We start from the raw sequence: 18,750 nt of genomic DNA on the forward strand, positions 1-18,750 counted from the left end.
TACAACAGTTTGCCCTTCCATTATCAGTCAATGTACTCTTAGGCTACTTAGATCCACTGCAAATTGTGAATACTGCCACCATAAACACCAGTGTGTAAATGGCCATTCATGTCCCAGTTTTCAGTTCTTCTAAGTATATACCTAATAACCCGGTTGCTGGACCATATAGCAATCCTATACTTAGCCTCCTTTGTAAGCACATTTGTCCTCCAGTGGCCCCTCCATTCTACTTCTCTAACAACAGTGAATAGGTAAAAATACATTTCTCTCTCCACATTTTCTCCAGTATCTTTTTGTTTATTTTTTAGACAGTTTTATCCACACATCATACAATCCATCCTAAGTAAACAATCAATGGTTCCTGGTATATTCTCTTAGTTATGCCTTCACCACCACAATCTATATGAAGACATTTCTATTTCATTAGCAAAAGAAGAGGAAAAGGAAGAAAAAGAAAAATGAAAAATAAAAAATTTAAAAAGTAAAAACTAAAATAAAATAAAAAAATAAAAAGACATATCAACATTATCATCAAGAATCCCTCCCTTTTATCCCCCTGTCAATGACATTTCGATTTGGTATATTGCCTTTGTTAAATTTACTGAAAGCATATTACAATGTTACTCTTAAGTACAGACTCTAGTTTGCATTGATTGTATTTTTTCCATATACTATCCCATTTTCAACACTTTGCAATGTTGACATTCATTTGTTCTCCCTTGTAAAAGCATTCTTATACATGTAATCATGATCACTGATTACTTTAGGTTTTGCTAAGTTATACAGTCCCAGTCTTTATCTTCTGTCTTTTCTTCTGGTATCATACATGTCCCAAGCCTGCTTTCAATCATACTCACATTCATCTGTGTTCAGTGTACTCAATATATTGTGCTACAATCAGATAGTATTGTGCAAATCATTTCTGGATCTATACAATCAATCCTGTGGAACATTCTGTACTCCTTCGGCATCAAATACCCAATCTCTACTCTCTATCTTCTGAAAACCTATGTTGTCACCTTCACTCTCAAACTAAGCTCATTAATGTTAGTTCATATTAGTAAGACCATACAGTATTTGTCTTGTTGTTTCTGGCTAATTCTACCCGACATAACGTCCTCAAGGTTCATCTATGTTGTTGCATGTTTCATGAATTTATTCTGTCTTACCACTGCATAATAGCCCATCATGTACATACCACAGTTTATCCCTCATCCATTGATGGTCATTTGGGCTGTTTTCATCACTTGGCAATAGTGAATAATGCTGCTATAAACTTCAGTGGGAAAATGTCTATTTGTTTTCCTGCCTTCAGTTCCTCAGAATCTATACCTAATAATAAGTCTGCTGGATCATATGGCAATTCTGTACTTAGCTTCCTGAAGAACTGCCAAATTGCCTTCCAGAGTGATTGCACCATTCTACAGTCCCACCAACAGTGAATATGTGTGCCTCTTTCTCCAAAGTCTCTCTCTAGCACTTGTAACTTTCGTTTTTTTTATAATGGCCATTCTAGTAGGTGTGAAGATATCTCATTGTGGTTTTGATTTGTATTTCCCTAAAAGCCAGTAAAGCTGAGCATCTTTTCATATGTTTTTTGGAACATTTAGTATTTTCTCTTCTTTCCATATCTTTTGCCCATTTTTTAATTGGGTTGTTGGACTTTTTCTTGTGGGTCACAGGATCTCTTTATATACTGGATATTAAACCTTTATCTGATATGTGGATTCCAAATATTGTCTCCAATTGCATAACTTGCCGTTTTACTTTTCTGACAAAGTCTTTTGATTCACAAACATGTTTAATTATGAGGAGAGCCCATTTATCTATTTTGTCCTTCATAGCACATGCTTTGGGTGGCATAAGGTCTAGTACGCCATCCACTATCACAAGATCTTTAAGATATTTCCCTATCTTTCCTTCTAAAAGTCTTATGTTTTTAGCTCTAATGTTAAGATTTTTGATCCATTTTGAGTTAATTTTTATATAAGGTATGATATAGGGGTCCTCTTTCATTCTTTTGGATATCGATATCCAATTTTACAAACACCATTTATTGAAGAGGCTGCTCTGTTCCAGTTGAGTTAGCTTGATCATCTTATCAAGTATCAATTGTCCACAGATGAGAGGGTCTATTTCTGAATACTAAATAAGATTTCATTAGTTAGTATATATATCTTTATGACAGTACCACGTTATTTTGACCACTGTAGCTTTGTAATATGCTTGAAAGTCAGGTAGTGTGAGAACTTCTACTACATTTCTATTTTTAGCTATTCGGGGCACCCTACCCTTCCAAATAAATTTGGTTATTGGTTCTTCTGTTTCTGCAAAATAAGTTGTTGGGATTTTAATTGGTAATGCACTGAATCTACAAATCAGTTTCGATAGAAATGACATCTTAACTATATTTAGTCTACCAATCCATGCACATGGTATGTCCTTCCCTTTATTTAGGTCTCCTTTGATTTCTTTTAGCAATTTCTTATAGTTTTTTGTCTATTGGCCTTTTGTGGCCTTGGTTACATTTATTCCTTAATACTTTATTTTTTTCATCACTATTGTAAATGGAATTTTTTTCTTGATTTCCTCCTCAGACTGCTCATAATTGATACACAGAAATGCTACTGATGTTTGCATTATGATTTTGTACCCTGCCACTTTGCTATATTCATTTATTAACTATAATAGCTTTGCTATAGATTTTTGGCCATTTTCTACATACAGTATATCATCTGTAAACAGTGAAAGTTTTACTGTTTTGGATGCCTTTTACTTCTTTTTCTTGCCTGACTGCTATAGCAAGAATGCCCAGCACAATGTTAAATAACAATGGTGACAGTGGGCACCCTTGTCTTGTTCCTGATCTTAGTATGAAAGCTTTCAGTCTTTCCCGATGTTAGCAGTGGGTTTTTCATATATTCTCTTTATCATGCTGAGGGAGTTCCCTTTTACTCCTATTCTTTGAAGTGTTTTCATCAAAAAAGGATGTTGAATTTTGTCAAATAACTTTTCTTTATCAATCAAGATCATTATATGCTTTTTCTGCTTTGATTTATTGACCTGATATATTAATTGATTTTCTTGTGTTGAACCAACCTTGAAAAAAATCCTACTGGGTCATGGTGTATAATTTTTTAATGTTCTGTTGGATTGGATTTGTAGTTATTTTTGTTGAGGACTTTTACATCTATATTCATTAAAGAGATTGTTCTATAATTTTATTTCCTTTTGTATTTTTGCCTGTCTTTCATATTAGGGTGATTCTGGCCTCATGGAATGAGTTAGGCAGTTTTAACTCTTCTTCAATTTTTTTGAAGAGTTTGACCAGGACTGGTTCTAATTTGTTCTTGAATGCTTGGTAGAATTCACATGTGAAGCCATCTGGCCCTGGACTTTTTTTCTTGGGAGCTTTTTCACAACTGAGTCAGTCTATTTATCTGTGATTGGTTCGTTGAGGTCATCAATTTCTTCTCAACTCAGCTTTTCTAGGAAGTTGTCCATTTCATTTATCTTGCCTAGTTTATTGGCATACAGGTGCTCATAGTATTCTCTCATTTCCTTCTTTATTTCTGTGGGGTCAACAGTTATGTCCTTCCTCCTATTTCTGATTTTATTTATTTGCATCCTCCACCCTCCTCTTTTTGTTCTGTCAGCCTAGCTAAAGGTACATTGATTTTCTTGAAGAACCAACTTCTGGTTTTGTTGATTGTCTCCATTGGTTTCATGTTATCCATTTCACTTATTTCTGTTCTAATCTTTGTTATTTCTTTCCATCTTTTTACTTTGGAGTTAGTTTGCTGTTTTTTTCCTCTTGTTCCTTCAGATGAACAGTTAATTCCTCAATCTTTGCTCTTTCTTCTTTTTTAATATAAGCATTTAGAGCAATAAATTTCCCTCTCAGCACTGCCTTTGCTGCATCCCATAAGTTTTGATATGTGTATTTTAATTTTCATTTGCCTCAAGATATTTATGATTTCTACTGTAATTTCTTCCTTGACCAGTGGTTGTTTAAGAGTGTAGTGTTTAGCCTCCATCTATTTTTGAGTTTTCCAGGTTTCTACCTGTTATTTATTTCCAACTTCATTCTATTATGATTCAAGAAAGTATTGTATAATTGTATAATCTCAACCTTAAATTTACTGAGACTTACTCTGTGACCCAACATGTGATCTAATCTGGAGAGTGACTCATGAACACTTGAGAAAAACGCATATCCTACAGTGTGGGGTATAGGTTCTACAAATGTCTAATTCTAGTTCATTATGTTCCCATTCCCATTTCTGATTATATCGTGCTATTCAATATCTGCTTCCTTATTGATCCTCCATTTAGATGTTCTATCCATTGATGAGAGAAGCATACTGAAGTCTCCAACTATTATTGTAGAGGTGTCTACTACTCCCTTTAGTGTCATCAGTGTGCGCGTCATGTATTTAGGGGTACTCTGGCTCAGTGCATAAACAATTATGAGTGTTATGTCTTCTGGATGAATTTTCCCTTTTATTAAAACATGGTATTAAAAAGAGAGAGAGAGAAGGGAAATAAAAAAGCCTTTTCAGAGATGGGTCCCAGCTGCCTGGGATTGCCATTCAAGAGCCAGAGTTGGTACCTGGCTCTGTGTATTTCTTTTCCAGTATTTTGCGCTCATCCAACTCAAAATGCCTCTGTTTTGTTTTTTCTCAATCTTGCCCCCTTCTCTGCTGGGCAAAATCTCCAGGTTCCTTTCATGCTCACTCTAGGTTTATCTGTGCTTGAAGTTTGTATTCAGCATTCCAAATTTGTTGATTAATTGTTAATTAATTCTGCATTGGAGCTCCCTTCCTTGCTCTTGGTAGAGAGGATTTCTTTTTCCCTCAGGAACCAACTCTGAGACAACCTGCAGTGCCAGTGGCAGAGGGATGCCAGCCTCCATGGCTCAGGAGACTTACAGTTCTTTGTGGGATCTTGGCCATTCCACCCACTGGAATGTACATACACTGGTGTCGATGTGTGTCTGGTTACTGAAGTCCCCCAAACAGTTGATCCAGACAGTTCCTGGCTATTTACTAGCTGCCCTGGAGGACTAACTAAATTCCATATCTTATTACACTGCCATCTTGTCCCCCATCCAGTACGTTTCCACTCAAGAGTCATGCTCACAAATATAAGCCTCACCTAAGTACACCTTGAACTTTTACATTTTCTCTGCTCTGCTTATTCCAATTGTATGCATGATTCCACCCCCCGCCCCCCAAAAAAGGGAAAAAAAATTGAGTGATTTAAAGTCTTGTTCTTAGTTAGTACATTTTCCCTTCAATCTGATAACTCCAGAGAAATAATAAGTTGGAAGACCAACTAAACAATAAAAATCAAATTCCTAAAGTTGTATGTGTAATCAAAAGCTTAACTACATGAATGGCTACCTGAAAATAACAACACAACACAACAAATGTAACACTTGCAGATTAAGGAATAAAACTTTATGTATTATTTCAATTATTCCTCAGCTGTAATGTAGATGTTCCTATTACAACTTTATCCAGGAGAAAACTCAGGCTTAGATACCTTCAGTGATTTATCTAAGTTTATTTAATCAGTAAGGAGCAGACAAGGGAGCAAAATCAAATGTCTTCTGACTCCAAATATAGAACAAGGACTTCTCCCTTGAAATCTAGATGTCATAAATGCTTCCCTCTGGATAACAGAAAAATAATCTAAGCTTTCCATGATCTAAAAATACAGGCCAAACCCAATGAGAAATCATAAAATGGGAAAAACATAAGGAACTGAATTCGGTGTCCAATGACCAATCTTTGGAGAGGAAGAAGGGACAAGTAAGGAGTAAATGTGAATGACTTGGGGAGCTCGATGTGAGCCTAGAGAGATGGGCTGGGATGCCCACTGGGTCACCTCACAGCATCTGGGGTTCCTCTGTGCTCACTTTCACAGACCCTGTGTGTTAGTTAGATTCAGTTGTCAACTTGGCCAGGTGAGCATACCTAGTCTTGTTGCTGTGGACATAAGCCAATGGTGCGTGAACCTCATCTGTTGCCAATTATATCTGCAGTAAGCTAGGAGGCGTGTTTGCTGCAATGAGTGACGTTTGACTTAATTGGCTGGTGCTTAAATGGGAGATTGCAGCGTAGTACTGCTAAGCAGCTCAGCATTCCTCATCTCAGCACTAGCAGCTCAGCCCAGGCCTTTGGAGATGCAGAAAGAAGTCACCCTGGGGAAAGTTGTGGGAACCCAGGGGCCTGGAGAGAAGACCAGCAGAGACCATCTTGTGCCTTCCATGTAAGAAAGAACCTCAGTGGAAAGTTAGCTGCCTTTCCTCTGAAGAACCAACAAAATAAATCCCCTTTTATTAAAAGCCAATCCGTCTCTGGTGTGTTGCATTCCGGCAGCTAGCAAACTAGAACACCCTGTTAAGAGGGAAAGGAGCAAACTCAGAGACCACCCCCAACGTGCAGGAAATAAGAGCAAATAGATGTCTAAAGGATTCTGTATATTCACTAGAGAAGAGAAGATACAAAGTGTATACGGGAGACATTTTCAAAAAAGGCACAGTCAGTTTGTAGAAAAAAAAAATTCATGGAACTGTACAACAGAAATAGTGAAGCTCCAAGGCTATAGTTAACTATAGCTCCATGGACTATAGTTAACAGTACAATTACAAAAATATGCTCATCAATTGTAACAAATATACCACACTAATACAATGTGTTGCAGTGTGTAAGTAGATAAGAAAACTATTTTAGCCATGATTTTTTCAGTGAATCCATAACTTCTCTAATTAAAAAAAAAATATAGGCTTGTTCTGAAAGACCAAACCAAATCAAACAAAACTTCTACCAGTTAGCTGGCAAAGTCTTGCACAATTTAAAACGATCCTCTAGCCCGCATCCTCTCCTAGCCTCTCTCTATACTACACATACTTCCTCAGCTCCTACTCCTTGCCCTACTCAATGCAGTTTCCCATCTCCGTTTTCTCCATGGATGAGTTCTCTTGAGATTACTTAATGATGCCTAAGCACCTATGCTGAGAGACCATTCCAATTTCATCTTACCCACCCTAATCTTTCCTCCATATTTAATGCTGTCAGACATTCCTTAAACACTTTTTTCCATCTGTTTTAGGAATACTGCTCTATCTGAATTTCCTTCTGTCTTCCTCATAATTCCTCTTCAGGATTCTTTCAGGTTCTCTACTTCATCCACTCCTCAAGTACGGGTAGCCCAATTCTTATACAGTTGCCTGCAACCCACCTTCTCTCAACTAATATTGTCCCTGTATTCTCATCCATTCCCAGGCCTTATATTGCTTCTATGTTGCTCATTTACAACTCTGCAGCAAGATTTCCTTTCTGAGTTCCAGACAAGTAAATCTTGTCACCCACTAGATAATGCTTATTAAATGTCACACTTTCTGGTCTCAAACTGCATTTCTAATCTTTCTTTAAGACCTGTCTTCAGGTGCATGGGTGGCTCAGTGGCAGAACGCCTGCCCTCCATGGGGGAGACCCGGGTTCAATTCCTGGACCACGCTCCAAAACAACTTGTCTTCTTCCTGAATTCTCTACCTCATGAATGATAACACTATATACAAAGTCATCCAAGTCAAAAAATTTAGAATACTTTGAAACAATCACATGATTTCTGACACATTTTGTATAAACAAATGCTTCATTTGGAAATTCATAACTGTGGATGAATGATACAGGGTAGAAAGTTCAAGCAATCTTTTTTCTGATACACACTACTCGCACATATCCTTCCAGCTCATGACAAGTCAGAGGGTTATTTCCCTTAAGAAAGCCAGAGGGGGGAATCTCAACAGCTGAATGTATATAGGTAATAAGCTATAAACACCTGTATAGGTTTTCAAAATTACATATGATAATGTATATATATATGGAATATGGCTTGGTTTCCTTACTTTGCCAAGGAGCCGTGTGTTCAAATAAAATGCTGTTAGAGAACCTGTAGAAAGCATAGCTGGTGGGGAGGTGAGAGGTGTGGTGGGAACAGTTATCTTGTCTATGCCACTGGCCTACCCACCCTGGTGGCACTGGAGCTCCAGGTACCAGCAAGGAACCTACTTAACACCTAAAGAGAGGTGCTTAGATGCAGCTATTATAAGAACTATTTAGGCTGTAACATTAGCTAAAAACCGTTCATTGTGAAATACATGTAGAACTACACTTTTACTAAAATGTTCATAAAACATCAAATATTTCCAAAATACACAGTAGTATGCTAGAGCAGTAAAACAGTAAAATTCAAAGTAATTTTGCCTGATTTATAAACATCACTGATATTTTACATTATATAGTATTATTTAGCATTTAGCATCATAATTATTTATCAGTTATTTGTCATGTTACTTACAGAAGTCAAACTAAAGTCTTCATGGATACTTCCAAACAAATCAGGAGAAGAAACATCAATGGAAAGACTGAACATAAAAGCAAAGAAGAAAACGGTTACAATTAAACATTAGAATAAAAACTGCAATGAACCATGTATAAATTTGACTTTTAAATCTTTTAGTCAAAAATCACATTCTTTCTGTAAGTTTTCTATATCTAATAGTTAGCAACTCCAAGAAGGCATTATGGGCTAATTAACATGGGCCACAAAAATTGAGTCTTTGGGTCTTCACAATACGGTCTTAAATAAATTTAAAAACAAATCACCAAGGGAGAAAAAGTTCATATAATTTAAATTGCCTGCAGTATATGCTCACACAACTGAAATTATTTCACCTATCAGAATCTCCAGGGAGCATTTTCCAGCTCATTTTTATGACTTACAGGTGAACTGAAGAGCTGAGTTAGGATATAAGTTGACAACCCATAAGTAACCAGAAATACAAAAACTGATTAATCCAATTTATGAACTCCACTGACAGACATAACAGAATTGGGGTGAACATCTCTGCAGGATATTTTTCTTTCAGCCTGATCAAATAATTTTAGAATTTATAAGGAAATCTAAACAGATGAAAGTATCAAATAATATTTTAAAACAGAGGCACAGAGGATGCTCATTTGGACAACATTCAAACAAACTTACAAATAATTAAAACGGCTCAAATTGATATAAAATATATAAAAATGGAGAAAAAATTCAGAACTACATCACACTTTATATTAGAAGTCAAGGATGTATGAAAGAAATTGTAACAAAACAATAAAGGAGGAAAGACATTTAATCAATAACCTTAGGGAACAGATTACCAACACAAAATTCCTGATGGATTAAAGAGGCTAAACATAAAACAAAATCAAAGAAAAAGTAAAAGAATTAAATATTTAGTAGGTTTCTAAAGAGGTGATAATACTATGAAGTAAAAACTAATACCAGAAAACAGGCAAACATGGGAAAACTCTTAAATCGTCAATTAAAAATTAAGAAGCATTTATTTCAGTATTATACGTGTGAGAACATAAATCTTTGGTACCCAAATGTTACATGTAACAGGTAACTAGATTTTTTACAGATTTTTAAAAAATTCTGCAGAACAGCATTATAAAGGAATTATCACATGGATTTATAAATCTTGCGAGTCAAGAAATGGCTTCCAGAGACCAAGTAAATAAACATGATGCAGATTTAAATGTGTTCCTTTCAAATTAGTAAGCTGACTGTGTGCCCAATTTTGCTCAATATATCTACACTAAGGCAAAGAGATGGTAAAGAAATTATGGAAACAATATAGGTCAAATATATAAAAATATGACTTTAAATAACTTGCATGTGTATTTCGAATTTCTATAAATGCATCAATAAGATTAATTTCATTTTACTTACTGTGTAGTATCTATATCCGCATCAGGTTTGGTGCTCAATTGTTCTAGACAGTGTATAAAAACCTAAGTCAAAAATAAGTTTCAGTGACAGTAATTGAGTTGGACATTAAAGATGTTATATAAATTAAATGTAAATAAATAATTTTGCTATAATAAAAGAAAATCATAAATATTTTTTGATCCAATTATTAAATTCTTGAATATATTTTAGAATATGACATTTTTTCTTTCTCTCATTTGCTCAACTTTCTGTTTATTATTTATTGTTACAATGTACTGGTCCTATTGAAGAACTTTATATACTCTAAATAAAATGGAAGCAACTAATTTAATTTAATTTAACATAGGCTCAACATAAAAATATACATGAAGTACCACAAGAACACACAAAGGAAACTATAATATAAATACTGGGGCATTGCTAAAATAAATTGGAACTAATCCTACATTAAACCTATTTTGTTACTCTACTTACAATAAACCATTACATATTCAGACAAGATGAAAACATGTTTGATAGAATAGGTTATACATAGACATATATTATTAATAGGAATATAGTATATGTATTTTATATTATATATTTTAAACAGGAGGGTTGTCTAATAATTTATATCATGTTTCATGCTTACTGGGCATCTGTCACTGTTTTTAAATATTACCTGCATAATATTGATGCTTAGCTGACAAACCTCCTCCTGTGCTTTAGGCTGTTGAAAGACCTACGAAAAAGATAGCTGGTTAAAATTTTTGGACTTTATTAAGAAAACAACTTTCTGTTTATAAAGTTAGATATAAAAAGTTAAGACATGGGCAAAGGGTTCAAGTATGGGTAATCTTACCCTGTAAAGAGACATAAAATTGAGGGTTGCTCTAAAAGTAGTTTTCCTACTTACAGCTACTTTATCTTGAGAAGATACAGACTTATAAGCTGATTACAGTATCTAAGTCATCATTTCTTTCATACACAAAGCATTAACACTGTAAGTACTCTACCTAGGATACTTACACTTAACCTTTCAATTTTCATCAGCCTATCTTGGAAACCACAAGTCAACAGGCTAATACAGCTAAACTAAACAAAATAAGCAAAGCAATAAAGGGAGAAAAGCTCTTGTGCTGAAATGACTCAAAAATTTACAGTGGGGATTCCAACGGGTTCTTCGGAACAGTCTGAAGAGATTGAGTTGAACAGAAAACTTACACTGGCTTCTCCAGGCTTGCACTCTAGAACGCCTTTCAAGGACTGCAGGGAATGTACAATGCACTGTTCAAACTGACATGGCTAGAGGAAAAAACAACATGCATCTTAAAAATGGAAAAACCAGCATCCTTTAGTAAGTCATGGCTAACAGGAAAAAATATTCTAAATTTTCCAGATTTATGGAGAGGAACAGGGACACATAATCTGGTAAATAATCTCCAAGTCATTTACGTTTGATTTGGTATATATTTTGTACTTAATATTTTTAAGTGGGTGAATCTTGAGAATATAAAGTACATCTCATTCAACTAGAATAGAAGTCAGATATAACTAAAATTTGCATCGAAGTTTTACACTTCTGAGAGACAAATGACAACATGAGCTGATACAATGAGATTATATATATATAAACAAGTTTTTATATATATATATATATAAATTGTCATGTTAATAGAACTGTTAACATAAATACATACTTTTTTTGAGGTATGCTGTATGGCAGGGGTCACATTTCTTTCTGTTTCCAGGTAAGTGTACCATTAATTGCAGTACCATTCGTTGAATTTTTGTTTGTTTTTCTTTGTTTATTTGTTTGTTTGTCTTGGGGAAGTGCATGGGCCAGGAATTAAACCCAGGTCTCCTGCATGGCAGGCGGGAATGCTACCACTGAACTACCCTTGAACCCCCTGAGATTATATTTTAAAAGCCATTTTCACATATTCTGGAATGTGCCCAATCTCCTAGTCCTTCCACATACATTTCTGGTACTGTTCAACAAAATTTAATGTTAATAATAACAATTCAGAAAAAGTACAAGGTCTTTAATTCAATAATCAAGTCACTCTGGTCAGTTTTCTGGGTGCAGTAAATCAGAAGATGAACTTGAAAAATATGTCCAGCAAATGACATTTCAAGACAAGCTCAGCTGAATCCTAGCACCTAGCTCCTAACTGCAGTTAAGGTTTTGCTTTATGCCAGGGACTGTTCTGGGTGATGGGGATACAACAACAAACAAGAGAAGGTTCTAGTTGCGCTTCATCCTATAATAGTAAACACAATGATCACAAGCAAAAAGAGCACGTACTAGAATAAGTGCCATGCAGAAAAAAGTGGAAACCCAGAGAAAAATGGTGATGGAGGGGGATGTGCTCTAAATAGGATGGCAAAGCAGGCCTCCTTGAGACAGTAAGTAATGTTCACACTGACACTGAAGGATAAGAGACGCTAGCATGTAGAAGGGATAGGGGCCATGGGAGGTACAAAGTTCAACAAACCAGGTATAAGCAGAAAATCCAGACAGCAAACTTCTCAACATATACTTTGATTTTTAAAAGGGTACAGGAAAAAAATTGAACAGAAGAAAGTGACAATTAAAAAAAAGACAACTGTATTTTCTTACAAAAAGAACCCAGATCTAATGAGAGCTAAAGCAGTGCCATAGTTTTACTGTCACTCTATTACTGCACTTCAAAACCACCAGAGGGCAGCATAAGAAATACTTTCAAAGTAGAAATTAAAAAATGTATATATAGGATGAAATACAACTGTACAGAGAGTATTTTAGAACGCCAAATGTTTGTTAGATTACAGACCTTATCCATCTGCCTCAGGAGGTATGAAAATTCAATATATTAAAATAAAAAGGAGAATGGCTAAGTATACAATTCCATTGTAAAAATTAGATGTTGACATTCATGGTGGGATTATTTTAATTTCTTGTATTAAAATGTGAGGGTGCATGGGTGAGTCAGTGGTAGAATGCTCACCTTTTATTTGGGAGACCGGGTTTGATTCCCGGACCATGCACCCAAAAAAGAAAAGGAAAAAGTATGTGAACTAGATTTTCTCACTAGTTTTTTATAACCATATTAATACATTAAATGAACTAGAACACTAGTGAGATCAATGAGTAGTTTCAGTTACCTGGAAGTTAGTGATATTCTGAAATATTTGCTATTTGTTTTTCCAACAACAAAGAAATAGTGCTATTTCTGTACATCATCACTGAATCATCTAATTTAGCTGATATAAGGACCTATCACAAATCATTCCAGTTCTTCTGAAAGAAGAAAATTCTCAGAATTATCCAAATTGAAAAAGAGGCAGAAATCATTTTCAAGATGAGAAGAAAACAGGATGCTTTCAAATGAGCTGTTTCAGAGTTCAAATTAAAGACAATACTTCGGCTGAAAGAACAGTCATAATGTGGTAAACTTTAATGTTAATTTCTTTATTTAACCTGATAAGAATATTTTCCTCTGTCAGTCACAAGCAAAGAAAAAAGTATTCTCATTTCAAACAAATGGGACTGGTATGATGGAAATGGAAAGAAAATAAATAGATAGGCTTTGATACAATTTAAGCCACTGTTCAAATTATAAGACTTTGTAGGTGTTAATTAGATTAAAATACTGAAATCTGGATCTAGATTTATATTGTAAGCACCGAATCACCTTTTCTCTTAAGAGAGGTCCATGCTGAATGGATAACATCTTACCTACCATGATCAAGTCTCTAGTATCAGTACACTTTTTAAAAATCTTTTACTAGAAAATTTATTGGCTGACTCCAGATATTTTACCTCCCTTGAGTCATTTATTTAGAAGGTATATTGGGATTTAGTTCTTTCATTCCTAAACATATTTCTGTGGCTTGTGTAAGCGTGAGATCAAATATGAAATTAGTTACTTTATGGTTACAATTTCTTACTATTATAAACTTAAAGTTTCTGTAGTAACCATTTCAAAGAATTTTCACAAAGGCTTATCTACTATAATCAGTTTAAAAGAAAAAAAATTCACTTGTCCCAAGATATGACAGATACCATATAATATGTTGGGTTCTCTCTCTCTCTCTCTCTCTCTCTCTCTCTCTCTCTATATATATATATATATATATATATATATATACACAAGAAGGACTAAACTGAAAAAGGACATAATTCAATACCTATTTTCTAGCTAATTTTCATTGAATTTGTCAGTATTTTTAAGTGAAACATAAATCCTTAAACAGATTCTCTACTTTCTCAAATTGAACATATGTATTTTTTTCTTTTGCAAAAGACTGATATGAAGCAAGCATGCATCATGAACTGGAGTCATGGTAACTTGGCTTCTAATGGGCTATTTAATTTGCGGTAAGTTATTCAGATTTGGTTACAATGATATCTTTTGGCTTGTCTTTCAGCTTTATTGTATTAATTACCTAGAATAGGGTTATATGAAAGGGCTTTGGCAATAGTCAGGTATACTTATAAACTTACGGTTTTATTAGAGTTACACAGTGCTTTAGCCCATAGCACTTAATTGTAACCAACAACACTGTGAAAAGTACTATGTTCCCCTTTTTACAAACAAAGAAACTAGGATCAGATGGCTTAGGGTCTTCTTTAACATGGCATGCCTATTTCACGGCAGAGTCAAGGACTAAGTAAATCCAGTGTAGGATTGTCCAAAGAAGTATAACATGAATACAAACACAAGTCACATGCATGATTTTATATTTTCTAATTATCCTTGTTTAAAAAATTAAGAACACATAAAACTTAGTACAGTTTTGTAAAAGCAGGATAGCCAAATATTGTTAGTTCAACATATGATCAATACAAAAAGAACTGAGATATTTTACATTCTTTTTGTTATTACAATAAACCCTTGAAATGTAGCATATATTTTCTATTAGCCACATTTCAAGTAGCTAATAGTAACCTTTTCCTCTAAACATTTCATGTAAGGGCTAATTAACTATAGATTAGGTGATACAAAAATACAAATAACTGGCAAACAGAATAAAATGAATAAATTAAAGGAAATTTTTATTAAAAAGGTAAATAACTTAAAAGAGAATAACAATAAATTTATTGAAAATAATAAGTATTCCTAACTCATTTCAAGCATGATATAATCTGCAAAAAATCTGAAGTAAGAATTGTTTTCCTAACCACACCATTACATAAAACAAGGTAAAATTGTATCTCTTTATCTTTAGAACCTTGATCTTTGGAAGAATGAAAACTGATAAAAAAAAATCCCCAATGGCTAAAGGAAGACTGTTGATAAAAAGTAATGAGATGCAAGGAAATGAAGAAAAATTACATGGGACCATTACTTCTCAACAACCAGACATCACTATTTTGTAAATTTGGGCAAGTCAAACCATTTTATTATAGTTTACTTCTCAGTAAGGAAGAAACTGCTAGTTGCTTTTCCAAGGTTTAGTTTCTCCTTTTTCTTGAAGTAAGAAAGAAATTGTTGAAAGCAGCAATCTACTCTGTTGAAAACTACATTTTTTTTCCAGCCCTATTACAGATAGGAGTGGGCATGTAACTAAATTCTTGCTGATAAGATGGAAGTAGAAATCGTCAGATGTAGCTTCTAGGAAAGTACTGGGACTTTTCTTCTAACAGGAATGAGATCATAATGGCTGGAACTACAGTGGCCATCTTGTGATCCTGAGGCCAGGCTGAATCAGAAGCAAGTGTTAAGGATCAGAGAGAAGACATACACAGAGTCCCGGGCAGAGGTTACATGCCTGAGCTGCCACACCAACTCTCTGTCCAGTTGAAGTCACTTATATTTTCTAGCACCTGAATATAAATTTTAATTACTATACCCACCTTACAGTATCGTTGTGGGGATCCAGATATGGAAACATGATAAAAATTATGAAAAATATTTTCAAAGGTATTTTGAAAACCTAAAAGTCTCATCTGAATAGACAATGAAACTAGAATGAATAACTCGTGGTAATAGTTGCCTGCCTGATCTGTGTGTATATATAGAGAGGTTTTTTGTCATCTTTGTCTTTTTATTTGTTTTATTTGGATGTAGGGATCAGTAATAACATTTTTTTGATACTGCTTTTGGGAAACATTCAAAGTTGCTGTGTAACTAAAAATTTAGCATAACTTATTTTTTAAAAAAGTATTGCAAACAAAATATAGTAAGTGATAAAAGATGAAGAAACACCACTCTAAAAGAAATTCATCTTTAATTTCAAAATTTATGGTTATTAAGCAAAACTAACTCTGAGAAGGAAACCTTTAAGAAGCTACTATTTCCAGGAACCATTTAAAGTCACAACGAAGAGAACACATGCTTCTAATTAAAAAAAAAAGAGTGAGAGAGAGAGAGGTACTGAGACAGAGAGAAAGAAGGAAAAAAGCAAAAAGCAATAGCTTATTTTGAGATAATGTAGAATCATTTACTTTGAATATTATATTAATGATTATTAATTGCAGAGTTTAAACTCACCAGAGAAGTCAGTCCTTCGTTATCGACGATCCAGTCTTCTTTTTCAGCTAATCTCTTTATTTCTAAAAGGAAAATGCACACAGGACTTTTTACTATAGTTCTCTCACTGAACTTTGTAGAGATAAAATCTCAAAGGTTATGGCTTTTATAAGGTGTTTTCTTTCATATGGGCAGGCACAGGTAATTGAACCCGGGTCTCCAGCATGACGGGCAAGAACTCTGCCTGCTAAGTCACCATGGCCTGCCTTTTTTGTTTTTTTTTTTACATGGGCAAGCAATGGGAAGCAAACCCAGGTCTCCGGCATGGGAGGCAAGAAGTCTGCCTGTTGAGCCACCATGGACCACCGAAGGTTATGGCTTTTAACTAAATTATAGTTTTGTAAAAAAAGCTGGTGAAAGTAGGTATATAATATGATTCTGATAGACTCAAGGATTTAAATGTGTATTGTTTGCTGGATTGTTAAAACAAGACTTTAATGTAAACAAAAATTTTCACTGCATAGCCTAATTAGGAGATTGTAGACTAAGTTCAGTGATGATTTTAGACAAAGATTTACTATTATTCAGTACTTCTGATAAAAGGGTACATAATAAGCCATGCAATATTTTCTTTGCTAAAATTTTAACAAACCACTGGATTCTGTTTTAACCTCACACTTCGCTGATGATAGCAATATGATTCCCACTTGGATAAAAGAAGACCCAGGTGGGCCTTCATCATTGGCACTGTGAGGCTGCCTCAGACTTTCGTGGGAGGAAGTGATGGAATCAGGAGGGCAATGCTCCAATTTCTCACCTGGGGACCATCTTTTTCAGATTAGAGTTTACCAACCACTATTCCTGTGTCAATGTGACCTTCCCACTTAAAAGGTCTAGTGGTAGTTAGGAAAGACGTGTCATTTATAACAATGTCCTTGATTGTTTCTAAAAATATTTAATGCCCAAAAGGCTGAGTTACAAAGCTAAAACTTTCTTGCTTTTTATGATTCTGTACAGAAAATCCTGAATATTCTAAAAATTACAAAGAAATTACTTGTAATCTTTACTGTCCAGAAAACCAATGTTAATTAATAGTTCTTCCAATTTTACATGGAGATTTATAAATTAAGTTTAAAAAATACACGAATGTTTTTTACAAAGTGGGATCGCATTTTATATTCTACTTTTTCTACTTATAATTCTACATTAACACTCTTCTTTTATCGTTAAATATTTTTCAAATTTACCCATTTTAATTTCTGCACAGTCTTACATCTCAACTAAGTTGAAGTGAAAGACACCGGGAAAAATATCCCATTGAGCAGCTAGAAATAAGGTGATCAAAGTTCAGTGAATGTATCCAAATTTCCACTGAAGTAAATTATCTTGTTTCCAGGATCTAGGAAGATGGAGAGGGGGGCATGTTCTGCTCGCTGTGGTCCAGTAAGCACCACAGACTTTTCTTGGCATACCTTCAGCTGTGCGCTGCAGTGTGACTACCACACAGCGTTCTCGGAGATCCAAAATGAGGTCCTGGGTGGTCTGCAGCACATCGTTAGGGATTTCAAGGGCAGTCAACGACTCGTAAGTGAGCCTGTGAAGCAGGAGAGTGGGGCCTTTGAAGCAATTTCCTCCACTGTGTCACCATCCTGCATTTCATCTAATGAATGACTACCCTAGGCATAAATCATCATTAACCATGGACCTAACAAGCTAAAACACACTGAAAACAGAGAGAAAGTAAGACCAGCATAGGGATTATAATGAAGTGAAATAGTAGGTTAAACAACAAAAATAATGTGTGGACAGTATGACATCCTCAACAAACATAAAAATAACAAGAAGGTTAAGACTCTAGTTGCTACATGATAATGATATTTTTATTTCTAACCCCAATATTTAATACCAACAGGATATAAAATGTAAATTCATTGGAAGTAATGATATATCAATGGCTTTTGACTCACAGCATAAATATGTACTTTGTGACAAAAACTACATATAGATGGGGGACAGAGGAATATAGGAGCATAGTTTTGTGTTAGCTATTGACATTAAGTTGGTGTCATATCACACAAGGGTGTTACAGACTTTTAGGTTAAATGTAAGCTCCGTGGTAACTACAAAGAAAATACTGGCAAAAATATGCACAAAAGAAAATGAGAAAGGACCCTTAAGGGTTCACTACAAAAAATAAAATATTACAAAAACAGGCAGTACCAGATGAAGGACAAACAAGGTATAAGACTTACAAAGAACAGAGAGCACACTAGCGAAACAAAATCCTGCATTATCAGTAGTTACTTTAAATGTAAGTGGATTAAACCCTCCAGTCAAAAGGCAGAGATTGGTAAAATAGATAAAAAGCATGACCCAACTGTATGCTGTTTACAAAGATACGCATCTTAAATTCAAAGACATAAGTAGGCTGAAAGTGAAAAGACAGGATAATATTTCGTATGAATAGTAATCAAGAGAGATGGTTTGGCTATACTAATATAAAACAAAATGGACTTTA

General features: G+C 34.6%; 1 protein-coding gene across 6 annotated transcripts in view; it reads right to left on the reverse strand.

Moving 5' to 3' along the window:
• Positions 1–18,750, reverse strand: part of EXOC2 (exocyst complex component 2) — a 244,959-nt gene that overhangs the window by 77,570 nt on the left and 148,639 nt on the right. For all 6 annotated transcript variants that reach the window (XM_077143499.1, XM_077143501.1, XM_077143502.1 and 3 more), the window contains 6 exons: positions 17,705–17,826; positions 16,254–16,315; positions 10,999–11,079; positions 10,457–10,516; positions 9,796–9,857; positions 8,371–8,437 (listed from right to left, as the gene is read on the reverse strand). In XM_077143499.1, coding sequence (XP_076999614.1) covers positions 8,371–8,437; positions 9,796–9,857; positions 10,457–10,516; positions 10,999–11,079; positions 16,254–16,315; positions 17,705–17,826 — 454 coding nt within the window. The remainder of the gene's footprint in view (positions 1–8,370; positions 8,438–9,795; positions 9,858–10,456; positions 10,517–10,998; positions 11,080–16,253; positions 16,316–17,704; positions 17,827–18,750) is intronic.

Source organism: Tamandua tetradactyla, chromosome 25 (genome assembly GCF_023851605.1).
Source record: "Tamandua tetradactyla isolate mTamTet1 chromosome 25, mTamTet1.pri, whole genome shotgun sequence".
Taxonomy (NCBI): domain Eukaryota; kingdom Metazoa; phylum Chordata; class Mammalia; order Pilosa; family Myrmecophagidae; genus Tamandua; species Tamandua tetradactyla.